General features: G+C 37.7%; 2 protein-coding genes across 3 annotated transcripts; both read left to right on the top strand.

The window, feature by feature from the left end:
- Positions 1 to 243: 243 nt before the first annotated feature.
- On the top strand, positions 244 to 13398 carry zfr2 (zinc finger RNA binding protein 2). 2 transcript variants are annotated; one of them, XM_055221253.1, is made up of 19 exons: positions 244 to 361; positions 883 to 1141; positions 1240 to 1354; positions 1479 to 1706; positions 1802 to 2136; positions 2276 to 2464; positions 2862 to 3087; positions 3170 to 3327; positions 3407 to 3526; positions 3643 to 3788; positions 4092 to 4218; positions 4370 to 4575; positions 4647 to 4812; positions 7043 to 7217; positions 10149 to 10237; positions 10316 to 10411; positions 10537 to 10648; positions 11378 to 11475; positions 11558 to 13398. In XM_055221253.1, the coding sequence occupies exons 1-19, from the start codon at positions 312 to 314 to the stop codon at positions 11723 to 11725; spliced, it is 3063 nt and encodes a 1020-aa protein (XP_055077228.1). In that variant the 5' UTR covers positions 244 to 311; the 3' UTR covers positions 11726 to 13398. The 2 variants fall into 2 exon arrangements, with proteins under 2 accessions (XP_055077228.1, XP_033820706.1); XM_033964815.2 differs by having other exon boundaries at positions 4644 to 4812.
- Positions 13399 to 13985: 587 nt separating this feature from the next.
- On the top strand, positions 13986 to 20378 carry matk (megakaryocyte-associated tyrosine kinase). The gene is made up of 11 exons (XM_033965159.2): positions 13986 to 14099; positions 14176 to 14291; positions 15069 to 15288; positions 16577 to 16670; positions 17128 to 17193; positions 17372 to 17471; positions 17572 to 17656; positions 18104 to 18177; positions 18240 to 18435; positions 18705 to 18791; positions 19553 to 20378. The coding sequence occupies exons 1-11, from the start codon at positions 13986 to 13988 to the stop codon at positions 19760 to 19762; spliced, it is 1362 nt and encodes a 453-aa protein (XP_033821050.1). The 3' UTR covers positions 19763 to 20378.
- Positions 20379 to 21845: the final 1467 nt, after the last annotated feature.

Below are 21845 nucleotides of genomic sequence, written 5' to 3'. Positions count from 1 at the left end.
TCAGTTAGCCCTAAGGAGTATTAAGCGAAGCAAGAGAGGTATGTGTTTCTCGTTTAATGGTTCACTTTCAATGTGGATAAAATGTGACAAAATTTACTATGTAACTCTTAAACACTCAGTTGAAGATAAGATGCTATATCCGTGACCAAAAACTCACAAATGAACGTCATTAGACTGGTTATTTCTATTTATATGACTATACTCTTCCACATGAAACCAAACGGAAATAGTATTATCTGCAGTAAATTCTATCTATCTTGACGCTAGCCGCTAATGCCTCTGCCGCACTGTAGCCTGCTGGAGATGCCAAGATGGCTGCAAGCAATTACTTTGGCTTTTCACATGGTGCCGGTCAGTACAGGTAATTGAACTGATGCATTTGCATGTTATTGTACCTTTTCAAATGCAGCTAATGGGTGGTATATCTTGTGATGGCTTATCAAAATGAGAGGTGCATGGACACTGCAAAGCGTTAGCTTGACCAGTGTTAAGCTAACACGAGTGGAGGTCGTAGCAGGCCAAAGCTTTATTTATAGAATCCGTTTTGTGTACAGTATTTAGTGCCGTCCAGCATGTGACAAACCATTCCCGAAGTATTTGAACATTTTCTTACGTTAGATGATGACTGTCAACTTTTCTAAATAGGGGTGATCATCCTGGGATTGTCTTGCTAAATATATGGATCTATCATGAATTGCAAAATGCAATATGCATCTCAGTTGTTTATCAGCTGTGTCCGTCGTGTAGTGTGGGTGGATGCTGCATCAGCAAGGGAACTGTCATCCAGCAGGTTGCATTGTAGTCCTGTGTGGACATTGGACAATGGAAACTTGTACCGCCAAATACTTAATTATTTTATTTTCCTTTTATCAATCTCATTAGCACCCAGCCTCCACCGGCATACTCCCACCCCTCTACGGCCAGTTACAGTGTCCAGCAGGCTCCTGCTGTAGCTCATGCTGTGACTGCCGCATCCTACTCAGCACCGCCGGTGCAAGCAGCGCGTCCAGTCGCCTCTTCTCCTTATCCCGCTTATCAGAGCCACCAAGCCCCTCCAGAGTTCACCTACAGACAGCCAGACCCCCCTGCCGCCCCTCAGCCCACCACTACACCACAAACCTACCAGGTGTTTCCTGACACGGTTAGTCCCTCTCTGTTTCTACTAAGGTTTTCATTCACAATGCTTTTGGATTATATTCAGTTTACAGCATGTTCTTGTTTGGATTTAACCTGAAACAGGATAATTATAGTTATGCTCGCACTGCTGCTGCAACATCCTATGAAAATAAACAATACTATCAGACAAGTAATGCACCAGCACAAAGAACAGCCACAGAAAATTACTACCAAACTGGTGAGTGGAGCTTTATGTAAAAAATTTTTTTTAAAAATACACTATTATTAGATTTTAGATTCATAAAACAAGAAAATTTCAGATTGCTGCATGGAAGTCCCTTTTCTGTTTTAATTATTTACAGTGGGAGTGAAAAATGCTTACAATCCAGTGCCTACCACTGTGTATAGCCAGCCACCTCCTCCACAGAGGCAAGTAACTGCTCTGAAACCAATTGCACCGGCAAGTTCAGTGTCAACCAGCTACAACATCTATCCAGCATCCACCAGTGTACAGCAGCCCCCTACTCCAATTTCATCATACACCTTAGGTTCTTCTTTTAGTTCGTCTGCATCAGCCGCATCTTATTCAGGTTAGTTAGTTATTTTATAATAAAAATATATTGTTTTCAATTCACTAATTAATATTTGATAATAGCTTCACATGTCTTCCTTGTCCTTCTTTTAGGCATTAGCTACTCCAGTTATGATTCTGGTGGGTACACTTCCACGTCGACTCCTTCCTATTTTCAGGCTGCACAGCCCACTCTCACCCAGCACCAGCCTCCACCACAGCAGCCACCCCAGGCTCAACAACCCCAACTGCCCATCCAGTCTGTTCATAAGCAGCTCACAAGTTCATCTTGGAGTAATTCAGGAAGTAACATGGTGGCAACTCCTGCGGGAAACGCGTATAAAAAAACATCATTTCACCAAAATAAGTTGCTAAAGCCTAAAGGACCACCCAAACAACCTCAGCTTCACTACTGTGACATTTGCAAGATCAGCTGTGCTGGCCCTCAGGTACAAGTTACTAGTACATGGCAAATATAATGTAGTACGTGTAGTTATTGTCAGTGAATTTAGCATTGCATTTATTTAATAATGTTTTATTCCATAATTGCCTGAAATGGTAATGTACTGACAAATCTGCTTTAATCAGACTTACAGAGAGCATTTGGATGGCCAAAAGCACAAGAAAAAAGAGGCCGCTCTCAAATCAGTGGGACAAACTGGTGCTAGCACTGGGCCCAGAGGCATCCAGACTCAACTGCGCTGTGAGTTATGTGATGTCTCATGTACTGGAGTGGATGCATATGCAGCCCATATCCGTGGGTCAAAACACCAAAAGGTAATTCTGTTATTTAATTGTTATTATTATCTTAAGTTCTGGTCAGAAAGTGCAACAAAACTTAATTAGATACAGCATCAAACATTCTTCTACATATGATTTTTAAGATATTTTCTTTTGTCTTCTAAGAACAAAGGTATAGCCTAATATCAACTTTTAGACTTGCAAATGGATGTTAAGTAAAGCCTATAAAGGTTAAATAAAGATTAAACATTGTTTAATATACTTGTATCATCTTAGCGTAATTCATCCATTGAACTACTGGTATATTGCATGATTACTGAATATTACTGTTTATTCTTATTCTATTATTTTTTCCCTTTATAAGAGTTCTCAAGATGGCAGCCAAATCACATAAAATCCATAAATGTTTGGTTTCTTTATTTTGTTAAAACAGGTGGTTAAACTTCACACCAAGCTGGGGAAACCTATACCATCCACAGAGCCCGTGTTGGTCAACTCAAATCCAGCAGTAACGACAACAGCGGGGAAGCCCTCTGTCTCATCTTCAGCCTCTGTCTCCTCCACGTCTGCTACAATGGGAGCTCCTAAAGTGACAGCTCTGAGCAATGTGAAAGCACCGATAGCATTAAAGAAACCAGCCCCGGCAAAAACGGTGATCTGTAAGCTTTGATTTCTTTCTTACTTTCATCGTGTGATTATCCCTTTTCAAAAGGCCCAATGTGACTGTCTGTCTCACCATAGCTAATAAGCCAGTGCTTAGTTCTCCTGCAGTCCCTGAAGTTGTCATGGCTGCTAAAATGGATGAGCCTATGCCGTCAATTCAAAGTGACGATGAGGACAGTGACAAAGGTGGGAGTCAGGGAGACATCCAGCCAGTGGGGCACAATTATGTGGAGGAGGTAAGAAATATGATTTTGAAATGTAATGTTATCCGTATTTGACTACTTTCACTAAGCATTACAATTTAAACATTTTCAGGTCCTTAATGATGATGGCAAAGTAATCAGATTCCATTGTAAATTATGTGAATGCAGCTTTAATGACCCTAATGCTAAAGACATGCATTTGAAGGGAAGAAGGCACAGGTTGCAGTACAAAGTAAGAATAACTTTAAAGGCCCTGTTTTTCTGACAAAGCCAAAGTGTGAATGCTTTGTTCAAATGTGCTTGCTGATGCTATAACATAACATGTGTTTTAAAACATACACCATCTAGAAGAAAGTCAATCCTGAGCTCCCAGTGGAGATTAAACCCAGTAACCGGGCCAGAAAACTCCAGGAGAACAAGCTAAAAAAACAAAGACAAAAGGCTGTGTTGAAGCGGCAGAGAGATGATGAGCAGCGCTGGCACATGGAGATGAGGTGAGAGAGCACTCTGTGGGTCCCATGGCCTCAAATGCTGTGTCTTTAACCCCTCTGTGTCAGATTTTCTGAAATTCTCTGTATGTCTATAGTATACTGAGACATCTGGCCTACCTAGGCTTTAAAGTAGTAGAAATTTTCCTAATTCGTACACGATGTAACAATATAACAAGGTCTGGTCATAAAATACTAACCTCTGAATGAATACAGTTTTGACTTTTACATTTTTTTAAAGCTCATCCTGCGAAGTGTCCCCATTTATTATTATTATTGTATGTTCATACAGACAATTGTGTTCCACAGGCGATATGAAGAGGATATGTACTGGAGGCGGATGGAGGAGGAGCAGATGTACTGGGGAGATCAGAGACGCAGGTTGCCTCCACCACCGCTCATGAGCCGGCCTGGTATGCCCGTGCCTCCTCTGCTGGTGAGATTTCAAAGCTATAATCCATAATAAACATTTTGCGATGTTTGGATATTTGTAGACACAGATTTACTTCACTTACCTTCTCACATAGACTTTTTCACTCAGTGTATTGTAGCAACTATTGTTTCCCATTTTCTTTTTGTCTTTTCAGACATGTGTTCGCCGACCAGATTCCCCTGATGATCGCCACATCATGGCGAAGCACTCCACCATTTATCCAGTGGAGGAGGAGCTTCAGGCAGTTCAGAAGATTGTGTCCCACTCTGAGAGGGCGCTGAAGCTGGTGTCGGACTCACTGCTGGAGAAGGACCCCCTCGCAGTTACCGTGTCCGATACTGAAGAGGGGGATGACAGAGGGTATGCTATTTTCAAGAATATGTGAGGAGGTTCACTTTCTATAGGGTTAATCTTGTTTGTTTTTACAGCAGTGAAAACTTGGGACGCCTCCTTAAAGGTGTGATGAGGGTTGGCATCCTTGCCAAGGGCCTGCTGCTACGAGGAGACCGAAATGTGGAGCTTATATTATTGACGGCAAAGAAACCCACAATCTCCTTACTGAAGAACATTGCTCAACAGCTGCCTAAGGAGTTAGCGGTAAGAGTATTAAGTGATAATTGGGTGGGAGAAAATAATTAAATCACAGAAATCATAAAGGTGTACTACACTGGACATGTATGTAATAGTATCACTATAGGTGGTCCCTCGCTATATTGTGGTTCACCATTCGCGGTCTCACTGTTTTCGCAGATTTTTTTTAGTTTTTAGCTTTTTCACACCATATGAACGTGCATTGTGTTCTGCATCCTAATTGGCTAAGGGACTGTAGACCATTGTCAATCTATCTCCTCCGTGCCATGTCTGCTGTAAAATACAGAATGCGTTCAGCTTGTCAAATTTACATAAATGTTTGATCGACACTACAGCCATGCGGCGCCAGGATGAAAATGCACGGTCAGAGGAACACGTGAGTCACTATTAATTAATCAAACAAGAGAGAAATGTGAGAAAATGTTAATGCCTGAGAAAAGTGTATAAAGTGTGTGGTGAGGGGTTTTACAGCCTTAAAACATATATAATAATTGGAAAAAATAAAGCTGACTACGGTATTTCGCTGATTTTGCCCATTGTGGGCTATTTTTAGACTAACCCCCACGATAAACCAGGGACCACTGTATAATAAGTCCAAAATGGTCTCATTTGCAATAATTTGCTAATTAACAATTCAAATACCTTTTTGTAATTGTAATATTACTGTCATAACTCCATGGTCATTTTTATTCATATTTCAGTGCACTGTATTTTTATTGCATATTTAACATTTTGCCCTAAGTAATAATCAAACTTTAATTTTCAGCGTGCAGATTATGTTTGGTGTGTAGACAAAGGCTTCACTCCAGACATCAGTAAGGTGTAGACCCAAAGGTTATAATGTGTAATGCACTAACTATTCCTCCTTCATGCTTCAGTTTGATGAAGTGTTTGAGGAAAAACATGTTTTTCACTGATCTTTAGATTTACTGCCTGTTATGACACCTGAATCCTACAGAGTGAGACGAGGTCCTTCTGAAATGGTATCTTTAAAAGAATATAGCATTCACTTTTTGTATGTACTGCACAGATGAATATGAATTGATAAAATACTTCAAATTAGAGGTGTGACTCTAAGTCCCTGGTGATTCTATTTGATTTCGATTATTGGGTCCCGATTCAGTTTAAAATGATTCTCGATTCTAAAACTATTCTAAATTCAACTCCGACGCTCTTTTGAATTCAAATACAAATGACGTTTATATGTTACAACAGGGAACTTGAAATGCGTCGATCTTTTATTTAAACAGTACATCTATACAAAATAGAAATGTTCTTAGATCAGGCAATAATATGAAAGAAGACACCTAAGTTTCTATTTATTTGTATTATTTTATTAGTTCATAATTCAATAAAAAATAACAGACCTACTGTATTATCTAGGCCAAGTTAATTCTGTGTAGGCCTGTTTGTCAAAAACAAAAGAATTATAAATATTTTCCAATACGTTACATAGCCTATTTACGATGATGGCCCTAATTCTGTCAAGTTGTTAGAGCATTAAGCTTCCTTGGCTGCTCACAACAACAGGGCAAAAGCGAACCACGGAGCTAAAGTGATTCAAGGTAGCACTGAGATCTTGTTTTTCTCTCCTCCTTCTCAGCTCGGTCTCACATAAGTTTTGTCCTCTGTGTATCTGCTGTGTGTATATGTGTCAGTGTACTTGGAGACAGATTCCCTCCTCCACGTGGAGTGGAGAAAGCGCAGAGGCAAACAATGATATTTAAACACATTATAACAGCTCTTTTTAATGAAGTTATGACACAACACGTGTTTACGCATTTAATACAACGCACTTAATACAACGCACTTAATACAACGCACTTAATACAACGCACTTAATACAACGCACTTAATACAACGCACTTAATACAACGCACTTAATACAACGCACTTAATACAACGCACTTAATACAACGCACTTAATACAACGCACTTAATACAACGCACTTAATATAACTCGCAGGCTTGTTCACAGTAGTGATGGACAGAAACGAGTGCAAACTCCGCAGAGGCAATGTCAAATTAATTTTAAGGAGGACATTTTACCATGGTGGAAATGCTGTAATCGATTTTTGAGAATTTGGACTGGAATGAGAATCATTAATACATAGAATTGCGATCCTTTTAAGAATACATTTTTTTCAACACCCCTTCTACAAATTGTTGCCAAAATGTGTCCCGACACCTCTTCTCCTCTGTAGTGAATAATCCCAAGTGTCCTTTTAACTGGCAGACATTTTCTGAAGATCAGTATGAGGTGCAGGCTCACCCCGAGGAGGCCAACATCGTCATTTTTTCAAGCAAGGAGCCCAAAATGCAGGTGACGATTTGTCTCACCTCACCGCTGATGAGAGAGGACCCTGCTGCTGAGAAGGACAAGCAGGCAGGAGGAAAAGCGGCCGAGAAAGGTTAGAGAAGCCAAAGCTTTCAGTACCATACAACAAAATGTTAGCGCACTGTAACATTAAATACACTATTCAATATGACCCTAAGTCCTTTTATTGTTAGGCTCCAAGAGACAAACATAATAGGGTTGGAAATGACACTAAGCCTGAAAAACAGGAAAAAATATTCTTCTCCTGTTCTCCTGAATCTTCAACGTTTAAGATAAAAAAGACCCATTTACTTTTCTTTGCCCCCATTTTTGTAGTTACACAACCTCAGAATTCTTTCTTTTATTCCACTACATGGGAATCAAAAGCCGGGCTCTCCGACCTTTCTGTGCCACTCAGGTGTGTGTTTCATATGAACACGTGCTCTGGGAAATTATCATAGAAGACAAACTGAACTGAAGAGTAGATAACTGTTTATAATTCCCCCGGGATGAAAGTGCTTTCAAAAAGTACCTCATATCCCAAATCAATTGTTGTTTTTATTTGGCTTTTTGTGAAGGGATTTTGAGGGCGGGGGAAGACCTTTCCCTCATTATCCCTGTTTCATATGAAGGCATTACCAAGACAAAGGTGCAGGAGTGTCCTTTAATCGCCTCACAATGATCATGCTAAAGGAGATCAGACCCAGTAATAAAACCATCATTAATGCCATTATTTGTTCCATATCGTTAGTGATAGTGGTTTGGGTCATTGTGTCGCAAACACTCCTCCACCTCTTAAAAACTGTCAGCATTTGAATGTTTTTCTTTTTCTTTTTTCATTTTGAAAACATGATAGTGATGTTTTCTGTGGCCACTGTTTTTGTTTGAAATTTTGTTTGGGTTTGTTGATCAGTGCCCCCCATTCTGTATCAGCAGACCTAGGCAAGGCAATGGCTAATCTTAGACCACACTTGTACACATACCACTAAGAATAAAAAGACCAGAAAGCCCATGTTTATTGAGCTTTTTCAGAGTAGAGCCCTTTCCTCTGTTCAAGAGACAGAGCTGCAGTGGCTGTTTGATAATGATCTAGCTCTAAAATGCAGAATAAATGTGGGTGTGTGATTCTAAGTGGTATGCCTTCAAAACGTGGCTTTGTTTTAGTTGTGCATTTCCCATGTGAGAAAGCTAATCTCCTCTGTTGTTGCTGCTATTTTAGTGAACATGGAGCCCCCAGGATCAACTTCTGAACTATCCCATCACTGTAGCAGAGTAAACTATGAAGCTTTTGGCAAATCCTGTGATTTAGGGTCTTTATTATACTGTATAACCATTTTATTTCTACCATTTTGAAACTCTTTACCAACACTCTGTATATACAAAAGCTACGTACAGTGACTGCAAATGGTATTGCACGCGTTGCTATTTTTCGACAAAGTATATATTTGAAAATGTGCTAATAACATATCCATTCATCCAAAGAAATCAACCTATAGATGTCCATAAATTATTTTATGTTTAATGTTAATGTGAAATGGCCCATGTTTTTGTAAGACTAAAAAACTGAGAGACCAAAATTTAATCTCCAATAAACATAGTGAAGTACAGGGAAGAACACTGTAATTTTTATTTCACAGAAACAATAAGTTAGCTGATTTTGCACATTTTAGCATGTCGGTCTATATCTGTCTAATAGGCTCTGTGCACAGCAGTGAGGTAGCTAGCACTGTGTCTCAAAGCTAACAGTCACTTTTAATAAAATAAACTACTTAAGACTACCAGATTATTTTTATATTTGGAATACTTCAGTTTTAATATTTATTATGCATTGAGACCCAAACATCTCTCTTTCTAAACACAGAATTGCCCTCCATTGAAGTATTAATTTTATTAGTATTGGTGTAGTTTTTAACATTGTCAGTGACATCCATCCACAGCTCCCTGTCCACTGCCTGATATTTAAATATTTATTCATTTTAACGTGACTCGGTAAAAAACTCATAAAGATTAAACTGGACAGGAAGTAGTGATGGAAGTGGTGAACAGTGATGGTGCCACGCATTACTGTACACGGAGCCTTTTTCCAGTAGAAGCTGATTTTTTTGTTTGGGCCATAAACCGTCAATGTTTTGGGGCCAACCATCTGCCTAATGAAGAAGCATTCAGTTTTTATTTAACTTTTTTTTGTTGCAAACATTGGTCTCTCTGGATTCTAATCAATTGGCATAGGCCATGAAAAAACACATATGTCAAACCATATCTGAGCAGTGCATGAGACTATTACTTCAATACAAAAGTATTAATTACTAAAGCATAAGATCATCTGCAAATGTGTGAAATAATTTTCTGTGGGTCTTTCACATGATTGTACATTATATTGTGTAATCTGTATCTTGATTTCTTTGCATTAGTGGATGGATTCCTGTCAATGGCACCTTTTTTTTTCTTTTTTTTTGACAGTGAATACAGTTTGCAGCTGCTGTATATTAGAGTACTTAAATGTGTTCTATTTTGTGTGCCTCTCTGGCTGCTCAGTCAGGTAATACAAAGAAAATCATATTTCTCTAAATTGCCACAACAATACAAGCACAGGAAATCCCAAGCACTTAGTGGAGAGAAATCATGCGGATCAGTGCAACATGTTTTTATAAAGTATATTTAGGATTAAGTTCTTTTAATACCATAGCACGGGACCTGCACAGTAACAATGAGACACAAAGTATGCTATCTCTTTAGGTCTTTTGTTCAGTACTTCAGTTTTTTGTATATACTTCTTCATAATGAGTGCATTGGATTTCCTTTCTATTGTCTTCCAAATTAAATTGGTAATTTATTTCTCTGTAAACAAGTCATTTTAATTGGTTCCATTGTTTGTTTTACTCAATGCTATTAATGAAAAAAATTATATTTTAAAACTTTTAGGAATAGAGCTCAGTTAAGAATGATAAAATTCTGTGTTTTATAGCTGTGTTTCATGTAAAGATGAATTTAAGCATGTAATATTGAGCCCATGTTTCTGTCATAGGTATGGATGAAAAGGACCCACCTGATATCTTGAACAAGGACAAATGTTTGGATTACTTGGCTGCTCTACGTCATGCAAAATGGTTTCAAGTAAATCTGCTGACAAAATTATCAACTGTTTCTGTAGTTTTAACAAAATCACCACGTTATTTACTGCATGTTTTTAAGGCTCGAGCCAATGGGCTACAGTCCTGTGTCATCATCATACGAGTGTTGAGAGATTTATGTCAGCGTGTGCCGACCTGGGGGAAGATGCCTGACTGGGTAATGTAGTGTTTAATGAAGGCTTAACCTCTGTGTCCTGAGACTTTGTACCAGCAATTCTCCATCAAAGTTTTAAATGTAATACAACATCATACATTTGTTTTACTGCTTGTTTTGTTTTTCAGGCGATGGAGCTGCTGGTCGAGAAGGTCATCAGCAGTGCCGCAGGGCCACTCAGCCCTGGAGAGGCCATGCGCAGGGTCCTGGAGTCCATTTCGACCGGCATTCTGCTCCCAGGTCAGGAATACTTTCCAGTACAGTGGTCCCTCGCTGTATTGCGATTCCCCTTTCGCGGCCTTGCTGTTTTGCAAATGTTTTTTGGTGCAATTTTGCATGTTTTTTTTTTTACAGTGTATGAACGTGGATTGTGTTCTGTGTCCTGATTGGCTAAGGGACTGTAGACCATTGTCAATCAGTCTCCATGCTGTGTCTCCTGTATAGTACAGAATGTGTTCAGCCAAATTTACATAAATGTTCGATCGCAGTGTGACTCTAAAGTGCTGTATGTTTGCAAGTTTTCTCCCAAACAAAACCCACAATGTCGATGAAACGTTCTACACCGACAAATTTCAGAAACTCTTTGGAATAAGTTTTTCTTTACACGGAGAGGCGCCTCTGCGGATACCACTGGAGAAGAGGCATACATAAACAACACATTTAAAGTGATCATTGAGGAAGACAGATATAATATATGAAGGTTTGAATTTTGACAGTGTTTAAACAAGAGAGAAATGTGAGAAAATGTTAATGCCTGTCTGAGAAAAATTTATAAAGTGTGTGGTGAGGGATTTTACAGCTGCAAAACATATATAATAATTGTAAAAAATAAGGCTGACTACTTCGCGGATTTCGTCTATTGCGGGTTATTTTTACACCGTAACCCCGCGATAAACGGGGGACCACTGTATATACCAAATGGTATATGTACCGGTAGTCTTTACCAACCTGTGGTCGCACTGTTTTCAGAGGGACCTGGGATTCTGGATCCTTGTGAGAAAGAGCAAACTGATGCGCTACAAAGTGTGACGTCTCAAGCAAGAGAAGATATAACTGCAAGCGCACAGGTAAATGAACGACAGGAGGGAAACCTGAACTAAGTGCATTATTTTTATTTGTAATTTTGACTGTATTTACTGTCTCCCCCAGCATGCTCTGCGGCTCCTTGCTTTCCGTCAGATACATAAGGTTTTGGGAATGGAGTCTCTGCCTGCCTCAAAAGCCAGTGCTCGCAATCGCAAACGCAGACGGGATGCCAGTGACACAGGCGAAGGAGAGGGTGAAGGCAAAAAAGACAAGAAGGATGAAATGGCTTGACTTCTGTTAATCTAATAGTTTATGTGACAACTTAAATGCATCAAAAAACATAGTGAAGTGCAGACATATCTAAAACTCCACATAATACATATGCACAACTGATTTAGGATAAGGTGTCTAAGTTGGAGAACTTAAGGCTTGAAAATAGGAATTTATTGAGAATAAAAACATAGCTATATATTCTAATTATATATTTTCAGTATAGTATTTGTTCTGTATGCCTTTGCGACATAGGTTTTAATTCACTTCTAAACATGAAGATAAGATGACCTAACTGGTACAGGGCTCAATTTTAGTTGGGTGCACCGGTGCGCCTAAGATTTTCATTTGGGTGCACCAAAATACGCTGCTTATTTATGCCATCGTAATATATTGTCTTTAAATTCCTTCAACAATAAGGGTTAAATAAGTTGGTAAATTACTTTTACCTGGGTATACAATTCATACTCTATACGACACACATATTAAAGAAACAAATAATATCTCAATAATGACAGATTTTATCTATTCAAACTTAAGTTGTTTATATCACCAAATAACATTTCAGAATTTACCTTGTCTATAAGTTTGAACTTTTAGGCTACTAACTCATTCTGTTATTTAAAAAGCCATTGCAAAAATATTGGCTTCAAAAACTAGAGTAAGAAATCTGTGCTTTTAAGGATCTTCACAGTTCGCTGTAGCACGTGCAGAGTTACCCCTCTAACTTTCAATCTGTTGCTTTGATGCTCTCTGTAAAGGTAAATACAGCTTCTGAGTTCATACATTGGTTAAAAAAAAAAGAAAAAAAGAAGAAGAACTTATGATATCTGTGGTGCATATTGTTCTGTGCGCCAGAGGGTGACCAGAGCAGGACCTGAACACACCCCGGCCTCAGCAACAGAGGTGAGGGAAGAGCGTGTGTATTAACGTTTTATTTATTTTTATAAACAATTTAAGTTTGTATTATATAATGTTATCCATGTTTATGATGAGGAGAAAGGACACATGAGAAGGGATGTGTCAGGCGCACTGGTGGGCCCAAGGAACATTTTTAGTCGCACCGGGCAAAATTTTAGGCTCCCAAACTGGTGGCACTCTGGAGCCCTGTGGTACATCTGCACTTAATAGGTGCATATGCAGTGGTTAGTGTAGCAGACATGTGAGCTACACAGTGTGCTTTACCTACATTAATTTGTTGAATACTATGTTAAAAATAGCTCATTCTAACACAAATGTTTTTGTTTTGTATGATAGTCTAAATTCTTGTGAGGCACGAGCTCCTGCAGAAAACTCCTAAATCCTGTTCTATACAAATTGGCAGTAGTGGCATGCTGAACAATCTAAACACTTAAACTGCATTATTACTGTTACAGAATGCTATAATACTATCCTTTGAAGATGTGCACCTACCTACCAAACTTTATTAGCTAAAATGTAGGCTATCTTATACTTGCATAAAGACTTAATATCGACTGAAGTGGTTACAAGACCATTTCTTACTCCTGCACAAATGTATTTAAAAACACAATGGTGATGGTTATTATTGAAATAAATTTTGTTCGTCTTTATAATTTACTGAAGTCATGCAGATAATATTTTGAGTTTGTTTTAGAACGTAATGTTTTATTTTATTGTATTGAATTATAATTTAAGACCATTTGATTTGAGCATAAAATATACCCGTTATTATCAAATAGTGATTGCTGTCAGTTGTTGTTTTCCACTTTTGTAGTGCTGCTTAAAAGTGAGAGAATAAAAGGCTTTTAACTTAGTCTCACAGACTTGTGTTTTTCTAGGCTGCAGCCTATACATCATGACTGAACAGTATTTGTGTTAAATCCTGTAGATAAGTCAAATCCTCTTTGAGCAGCGCTGCGATGAAAAGAGAACTCGCGTGTGAACCTCCCGCGTGACTTATCAAATATGAATGTGGTTTTTACTGTGGGACTGACGATGGAGACGCGAGGGCGCTGCCAGACAGTCAAAGACCACGAAGAGACCGCAGCAGAGTTTATTTTACTGATCATGACGCGGTGAAGAAAGATGCTCAGGAAAGAGGCGCTCGAGCTGCTGCGCAGGGACAAACACAGATAAACTACATGCTCAGATTAACTTGTACAGAGTTATTGTTTTGCAGCCTTGAAACTCAAAGGTAAGTCAAACCTTAGTATAAAATGGTAATAATAAGCGTTGTTTTTAAAATGTGACTGAAGTTCATTGCTGTAATAAAAGGCGATTATAATAATATAATAATAATAATATAATTGTTTGTTGTCAGATGAGTTGGCCTGTGGGAACTCAGTGCGTGGCCAAAAAGAACCACAAGAAGCCTAAATGTGGAGAGCTGCTATATTACAAAGGAGACCTCGTCACGATCCTAAATAAAACTACGGTATAGTTCACGCAGAAATGTAGTGGTAATGTGAGTAGGTCATAATGAACTGTTTGTTGCTTGTCACTTGTTGCAGACAGAAGGAATTTACTTGGCCAAGCACAACAGCACAGGTGAAGAGGGTTTCATTAACGCCACAGAAGTGAGGGAAAGAAAGGCCATTCAAGTGAACTCCAGCCTCAGCCTCATGCCGTAAGACACTTTCTTTATAATCATTCACAAGGGACTGTCTCAGTGGAGTCAACGCCACTATGGGCCTCAAAGTGCTTCCTTACAATATCACTGGGGTAGGAGGCTACTGTGTTACTGTGTTACTGGAGTACATTTTTTTTGGATATTCTGCCCATCTCTGTGGTCTGTCAAGGTAAATACTATATCAACTTGGTTCAATACATGATGGATAGAACAATACTTTTTGAGGGTCAATATTTATCATAGTGAGTACTTTTTTTTTTTTTTATTTCTGTGACAAGAATCGAGTTGTCTTAAACTGAATTAAGAACTATGACTTATAGGTACAAACAAAATACTTAAGTTACATTCTGTTCTACATTCTGTTACTTATTCCACCTCAACATTGAACATTTAGAGTCTTTTGGGGGATAATTCTGCTGTATGGACTGGTTTCAGCAATATACAGCATCATATTTAAAAATGTATTATCATGACAGGGCTGTAGCCTTGTATACTTTGTGACATTCAAAAAGCCATATGTCATCTCAAATCAAAAATGTGGAACTTACATGAACTCATTGTTAGTCACTCTTCATCTCCAGAGTTACTTCATGTGTTACCTGAACCTGATTTTATGTTTCAATGTTCTTTCTTTAGTCCTGAAACTTAAATACAGTTATTAGTGAGAAGAAGAAACAGATTTTACACACATTTTCAAGTTGAACCTTTTTTTTTTTTACCTGGCCTGTGTTGTTAATTAATGTTCACAGTAATCATACATGTCTGCCTCTCCAGTTGGTTTCATGGGAGGATCACGGGCTCAGAGGCTGTGCGGAAGCTGCAGCCTCCTGAGGATGGGCTGTTCCTGGTGCGGGAATCGATCCGACACCCTGGAGACTACGTCCTCTGTGTCAGTGTCTCTGCAAAGGTCGTCCACTATCATGTCATTTACCAGGACAACAAGCTGACCATTGACAACAACCTTTTTTTCTACAATCTCATTGATATGGTTGAGGTGAGGGTTCGCATAACTTAGTACTTTTGCTTGTTATGGAAAAGCAAGCAGTATTTTCTTTAAACTAGGGATATCACAATATAACATTTTAGATGAAATACATACATTTTATCATTTTTTCATTCACAGTGTCTCATAGATTACCGTTCTTAATATCTGTGATGATCTTTGTGGTTTAAAACCCACCTAATTTAGCTTTTCACAATTTCAATCAAGGCATATCTAAAAGGCTAGATTAAAAGTAACTCATCACTAATACTTTGAGAAGTATTTTTCATGTATTATGTCAATTATTGACATACTTGTTATTCTTTAAGTAGAAGTACAGTTACCAGAGCAAGAAAATGCTCAAGTAAAAGTATCACATTTAAAACATTAAAGTACTTGTTTAAAAATGTACTTAAAGAGTAAAAAGTAAGTATTTCACACATATTTTGAGATCTAATAAAGTTTCAAATGCACTGATTTTGATAAATATTTGTGCTGAATTTTGTTTGACAGAAACAATTGAATCAAAAACTATTTTTAAAAAGTACTTTTACGCTTCAGTCCTGTTCAAAATGTAGTGGGGTAGAAAATACAAATACCTGCTCTCAAATGCAGTGAAGTAAAAGTATCATGTGAGTACATTTTTAAGTTGATATAGTACAGATGCCTAAAAATTATACTTAAGTACAGTACTTTACTACTTTTACTTTGTTACGTTCCACCACTGAATATTGATTAACCGATGAATCTTGAAATCATAATTGAAACAGGTAAACATACAGCGCAGATTCAGTAGAACACAAGGACATTATTGTATCATGTAGGCCTATTTATTGTAATTGACAACTGGAGTCATGCAGCAATAATACAGCATTAGAGATTTCGGATGTAACCTATATAGTCACAATTTCATTACAGTGAATCGATGTTATTTACATGATCTACTAAAGTACAAAACGTTTCAAATGTCCAAGTTATGGTCTCTGTCAAAGTTACATGAAAAGTGTTTATCCTGTACTCCATATTCGTAGCAGCCATCTGAGCAACAGACAATGGTGTAAAAATAACAGTCTTGTCAAATGTAAAATTCATGAAGAGTTTCATCTGCACTTGGCTTGTTAGTTGGATCCAGTGAAAGCCTTGTTGCTGTAAGACAAAGATAACCCACACCAGGATGGCTCTAAAGAAAGCCAGTCAAATCTGCTTTCTGTATGTAGGTGGAAACGTGTCATGTTCTTTTTGGAGAATACAGCAAATGTCATCTTCTTTAAATTAACTGATTTATCTTTTTTGGTCATAGTTTTACTCTCAGAACCAAGGATTCATTGCTACTAGATTACTCAAGCCTAAAACAAAAACAGGAACTAAGTCTGCAGAACTAAAACTGTCCAAAAGTAAGTCATTGTTTCCTATGAAAGTCTCATGTTTGTACCTCACCAGCTTTTAAATAACTACGTGTACATTTGTCAGTGTGTGATATTAATTACTTGATGTCATTGGAAAACTATTAAAAGCCACCTAATCATAAGAAATAGGACACTAAATATTTGTTCTGTTTTGACATACAGAATATTATTTTCATGATGTTTAACTTTTTTTGTCTGTATAGGGTGTTTTTTTGTCACCCCCTACTTTATATTTTATTTGCCTGACACCAAATTGATGATAACATTATGTACCTGTCATTATGTTATAGTTTTATTGCTGATAATAATAGAATATCACAATTATTACATGAATGTTTTTAGGACAATAGGTGTTGGTCAGTTTAGGGATTGTTTTATTGTTAATATTTGTGTTGTTTACAATTCCGTCTGTTATTGATCACAGTCTTTTTTTTCCTTTTTGCAGCTGGCTGGCTTCTGGACATAAATAAACTTACTGTAAGGGAGAGAATTGGAGAGGGCGAGTTTGGAGGTATATTTATCAAATATTAATATTTAATTTTATTCTTCTCAAGCCAGAACCCCCAGCAGAAGGATGGATAGGATTTTATTTGTAATTGTTGCTGTTTTCTATATACATATTTTTTCAAACCAATTCAATAAATATATGTTGATGTTTTGTTTTTTGGGTTTTTTTTTTTTTACTCAAGCTGTTTATGTAGGAGACTACATGGGACAGAAGGTGGCAGTAAAGATCATTAAATGTGACGTGACAGCTCAGGCCTTTCTACGCGAGACCATGGTCATGACGTGAGTCCTTAACTATTATTTTACCAATTAAACAGTCTTTTTTTTTTTTTTTTTCTTTACATTTGATTAAGTTCTTCAACAAACAAAGTTCACATTTCAGAAAACTCCAGCACAAAAACTTGGTTCGTCTGTTGGGCGTTATCCTGGACAAAGGACTTCATATTGTGACTGAGATCATGGAAAAGGTTTTACATTTAAAAGTTCTCCAGTTGATTATGATTGAATTCATCTGCAGTAATATCATAACAAAACGTTTTTTAGGAACTATTGTGCTAATTATGTTCTCAGTGTCTCATTATATCCACAAAATAAAAAGTTCAGATCATAAGGCCTAATTAAGTCTAAATTTCACTATATTTTAACATCAGATCAATTACAAAATTCTAACCATTGCCATTTGTTGCCAACATAGTCTGCATCGTAAACGTGCAGATTTAAGGAGTCAGATTAGCCCTGTTGCTGCCACATAATTAAATTAGGCCTAAACCCAGAGGCTTAATTCGTTGGTAGGCTACTCTACTTTAGGGCTGTTTAAACAAATAGCAACAAGTCAAAAAGCTATGACAATCTGTTAATATACACAAAAATGACAATTACAAACAATTCTCTTCACATCTTTGCATTTGTTGTAGGGAAATCTGGTAAACCTGCTCAGATCCAGAGGCCGTTCAGTTGTGAGCGTAGGCCAGCTGCTGCAGTTTGCTCTGTGAGTAGATCATGGACAGAAGTCAAGCCCATACTGGTGATTAATCATCCTGTTTGATACAGAGACGTGTGCGAGGGGATGGAGTATTTAGAGTCGTTGAAGCTGGTGCATAGAGATTTGGCCGCTCGAAATGTCCTGGTTTCTGACAACAATGTGGCCAAGGTCAGTGACTTTGGCCTGACTAAGGTGCACTCCAAGACTCCAGATAACGCCAAGCTGCCCATCAAATGGACCGCCCCAGAAGCCCTCATTAAACAGGTTTGCTTTCTTAAAGGTGCAACTTTTCTGGAGGAGAGTCAACCAACATCGAGATGTTACTGGTTTGCCTTTAAGGTTCCACAATATAGCATAGCAGGTCAGATCTGTGTTGAGGCAAGCCCACTCACAATAAGACTACACACATTTCGAGCAATAAAACATGTGCAATAAAACATTTGCAACATTCCAGGCAAAGTAATTTATGTTATGTTATATTAGTGTATGTTGTTTTGGCTGAACAGAAATGTAATATCTATACATTTTTGCAGAACTTTTCCACCAAATCAGATGTTTGGAGTTATGGTATTCTTCTTTGGGAGATTTTCTCATATGGTCGTCAGCCATACCCAACGATGGTAAAGAACCCTCTATGTGATGTTATTATGCTGTTATATTTAATATGTTTTAGTGCATTAACAGACAATGGCCTACATTTCTGAGCGCACTGGAAAATTACTAAGCTAATTATGTAACTGTTCCTCTGTCACTGGGGTCACAGAGGTTCAGGTTTGTAGATTAGGTGTGTCACTTTAGCATCATCTGTTCACCGACTTACTGTGTCTGAGCAGGAAACTATAGGGGTCAGAGGTCACAGTAGTGCGTCATAAAACAGTATACTAAAGAGAAATAAGACCTGTGTGACATATATATAACACAGTGATCAAATGAAAGAGGAAGTTAGGTGCAGGCCCTGCCCCACTACTCTTAGCTTTAATCTCTTTGCCTTAAAGGTCCAATGCGGTCACAAGGATCAAGGCATTTAAATAAATACACAAAGCTCTCCTTTGGACAACGCTGCTACTGGTGTCACTTTAAATGTGGCTGATTACCTGCTAATTACAGCAAATGTACACAATGGTTTGTTGTTATATTCACTTTAACTTCATTAAACTTTCTGTTGTCAATTGTTCAAATGGTAAAGTGTTAAATGCTATGCACAAAATCTGATCATTACATTATTCAAACGTCATGTGTCATGCTATGTCTCATGTCAGTAATCAGACTTCTTCTCTTTTGGTAAGGAAAATTATGCAAAAATAGGTCAAGTAGTTAGGCAAAGAGAAAATTAAAGATTGAAAGATTGAAAGAATTTTGTATATTTTTTCTGGGTATTTAGAATGTGACAGAAGTAAAGAAGATGGTAGAAGATGGTTATCGCATGGAGGCCCCTGAGGGCTGCCCCGCTGAGCTGTACTCTGTGATGAGGGTGTGCTGGGAGCAGAACCCTCGCCGCCGACCCTCGTTCCACAAGCTAAGGCACAAATTGGAGGAAGAGATAAGTAAAAACAACACAAGTCCTGCAGCCTCCATGAGAGGAGCACAATGAAGGCGATGATCTTACTTGCTTAATTAAGTTGTAAAATTATTTCACTGTATATTATGTAGAGGCACATTCACACAGTAAAGAATGACATATTTGAAGTAATTGGTTCAATTTATTTTTTAGTATTCAGGATAGTAACATATCAGTATAAATTATTTGTTTCAACAGCTATCCCTGGGTTTTTGTTAATATCACTTCTTCTGGTTTTGAAAGGACTTTTTGTGGACTTTTCACATTCAATAGACATAATATTTATTTTGTAAATTGTTTATGAAATTACAAAGGAACTGATGTATTGTACCTTTTTAATCATATATAAAGAATTGCACTCAACTTTAATATTTGGTGCATAAACCCATTTGGCAAGTTAGTTATATTCTTTTAAGATTGCACAGGACAGATTTTTCTTGACTTGGATATAGTGGACAGAGTTTATTTTGTGTGGTATATATGAAATCAAATCACATATTTAAGTATTTCTACTTTTATGAGCAGCAGGTTATTGGGCTTATGAACAACTGCAGTGTGTACATGATTTACTGTTTAACATTAACAATAAAAGGGTCGCTGTGTAACTAAATAAGCATAATGTAATCAAGTACTTCAACCCTCAACCCCTAAATAAAAGATAAAATGAGTCCTTTGGTTCTGTGTTCTTGAGGGGAAATGACAGATGTTCTAACATGTAAATCTGTGTAAGCCTGGTATTTGTCATCGTCTTGGGAGATAGACCAAAATTAAGGCCTGATCCTTTCAGTTGTTGTTTTTGGAAAACACGGAAAGGTCCTTGGCAATTTGCTCAATCTGCTATGATTTCCCAAAGCTCTCCTGGGGTGAGCTCGACAAGTTCAACAGGGATTTAGAGGGAAAACGTGAGATAAAACAGAAAGAGAAAAACTAAACAGTTTTGTTTATTGGCTCTTGAACATACGGTAATGTAGCTGTGATTTAACATCATTATCATAGTAATTTTAATGTGTAATTGTTCAACTCAAAGGTGACCTGAATCACTGAAGATAACTAATCATAATTACACAAATAATACAAATTAAAGTTTTAAGTCAAAGCAGTGTTAGACCACCTTTTATCACATTGAAGAGCTTTGAATTAAGGTTATCTCTAAGTAGATAGTGACCTGAGAGAATATGAGGACAGGACAAAGCTGCAGCTTGGCTTACTGATCCAGGAAATATTTTAAAGGTAAAATGATTTTGTTAGAAAAAAGCTATATGATTGAAGCAGCTGTTGATCATTTAGCCACTGATTCATCATATCTAAACTTTTCTCTAGTATATTTTGTCCAGTGAGTTTAAACAAGCAAATTGATATGTCTCATCTGTTTCAAGAGTGGGATCAGTCACTTAAACTCCTTATGTGGGATAAAACATATGTAGCTAACTAAGGCTGTAGACTTTTTTACAGAAAACATTCATCAAAGCTGTACATGTGAGAAAGATCATTATTCTCACTTCTCAAATGTGATGGTCGTGTGTAGATGTCTGAGCCGGCCCACATAGGATAAGCATATGTGAGGGGCGCAGTAATTCAATTACCAGAATAAGGTCAAGAGTGGCATACGTGACCTGCTGAAGGTGGACCAAACTAATGCTTTGCAAACTAATGCCACTCCTTTGAGTCGACATGATCTGGTCGCACATTACAGTGCAATTCTACCACTGCAGCATTTAGCAAAAAGGGTAAAGCAGAAGACTTTCATTTCATTTATTATTATGGTTAAAAGCAACCTTAAAAACTCAAATCCTCAGCTCCTTCCTACTTCCCTCTTTGCTTGGCTAAGCTGACAGTGCGCATTTACACATTAACTGCTCTTACTTCTAATGGTATCAGGAGGACTTACATTACCATCTAATAAAACTAAGCTGCTTGAAAACTACAACTCAAGACACCTTAACCAATTTATGCTGGATTAATCATAGACACAGTAAAGGTTGTTTTATTAACTACCTATTAAATTAAAAACCTGTTGTTTTTTTAAAAAAAAAACTTACAACTAAAAACAAACTATCTCAAACTGAGACCAATCCTCTTTTGTGAGACCTAACTGGCTCCTTTGTCCAAACAACAA

Source organism: Periophthalmus magnuspinnatus, chromosome 4 (genome assembly GCF_009829125.3).
Source record: "Periophthalmus magnuspinnatus isolate fPerMag1 chromosome 4, fPerMag1.2.pri, whole genome shotgun sequence".
Lineage (NCBI taxonomy): Eukaryota > Metazoa > Chordata > Actinopteri > Gobiiformes > Gobiidae > Periophthalmus > Periophthalmus magnuspinnatus.
Note: the sequence above shows the minus strand (reverse complement) of the source record. Positions and strands in the feature narration are given on the sequence as shown.

Bases quoted from the DNA above. Each gene is read 5' to 3' on its own strand.
- zfr2 (XM_033964815.2), top strand. From the start codon at position 312: ATGGCTGCAAGCAATTACTTTGGCTTTTCACATGGTGCCGGTCAGTAC. The intron at 4,576-4,643 runs GTATGCTATTTT...TTGTTTTTACAG, and splicing joins GAAGAGGGGGATGACAGAGG to CAGTGAAAACTTGGGACGCC. The intron at 10,238-10,315 runs GTAAATCTGCTG...CATGTTTTTAAG, and splicing joins GTCATGCAAAATGGTTTCAA to GCTCGAGCCAATGGGCTACA.
- matk (XM_033965159.2), top strand. From the start codon at position 13,986: ATGAGTTGGCCTGTGGGAACTCAGTGCGTGGCCAAAAAGAACCACAAG. The intron at 14,292-15,068 runs GTAAGACACTTT...CTGCCTCTCCAG, and splicing joins TCCAGCCTCAGCCTCATGCC to TTGGTTTCATGGGAGGATCA. The intron at 17,194-17,371 runs GTATATTTATCA...TTTTTACTCAAG, and splicing joins TGGAGAGGGCGAGTTTGGAG to CTGTTTATGTAGGAGACTAC.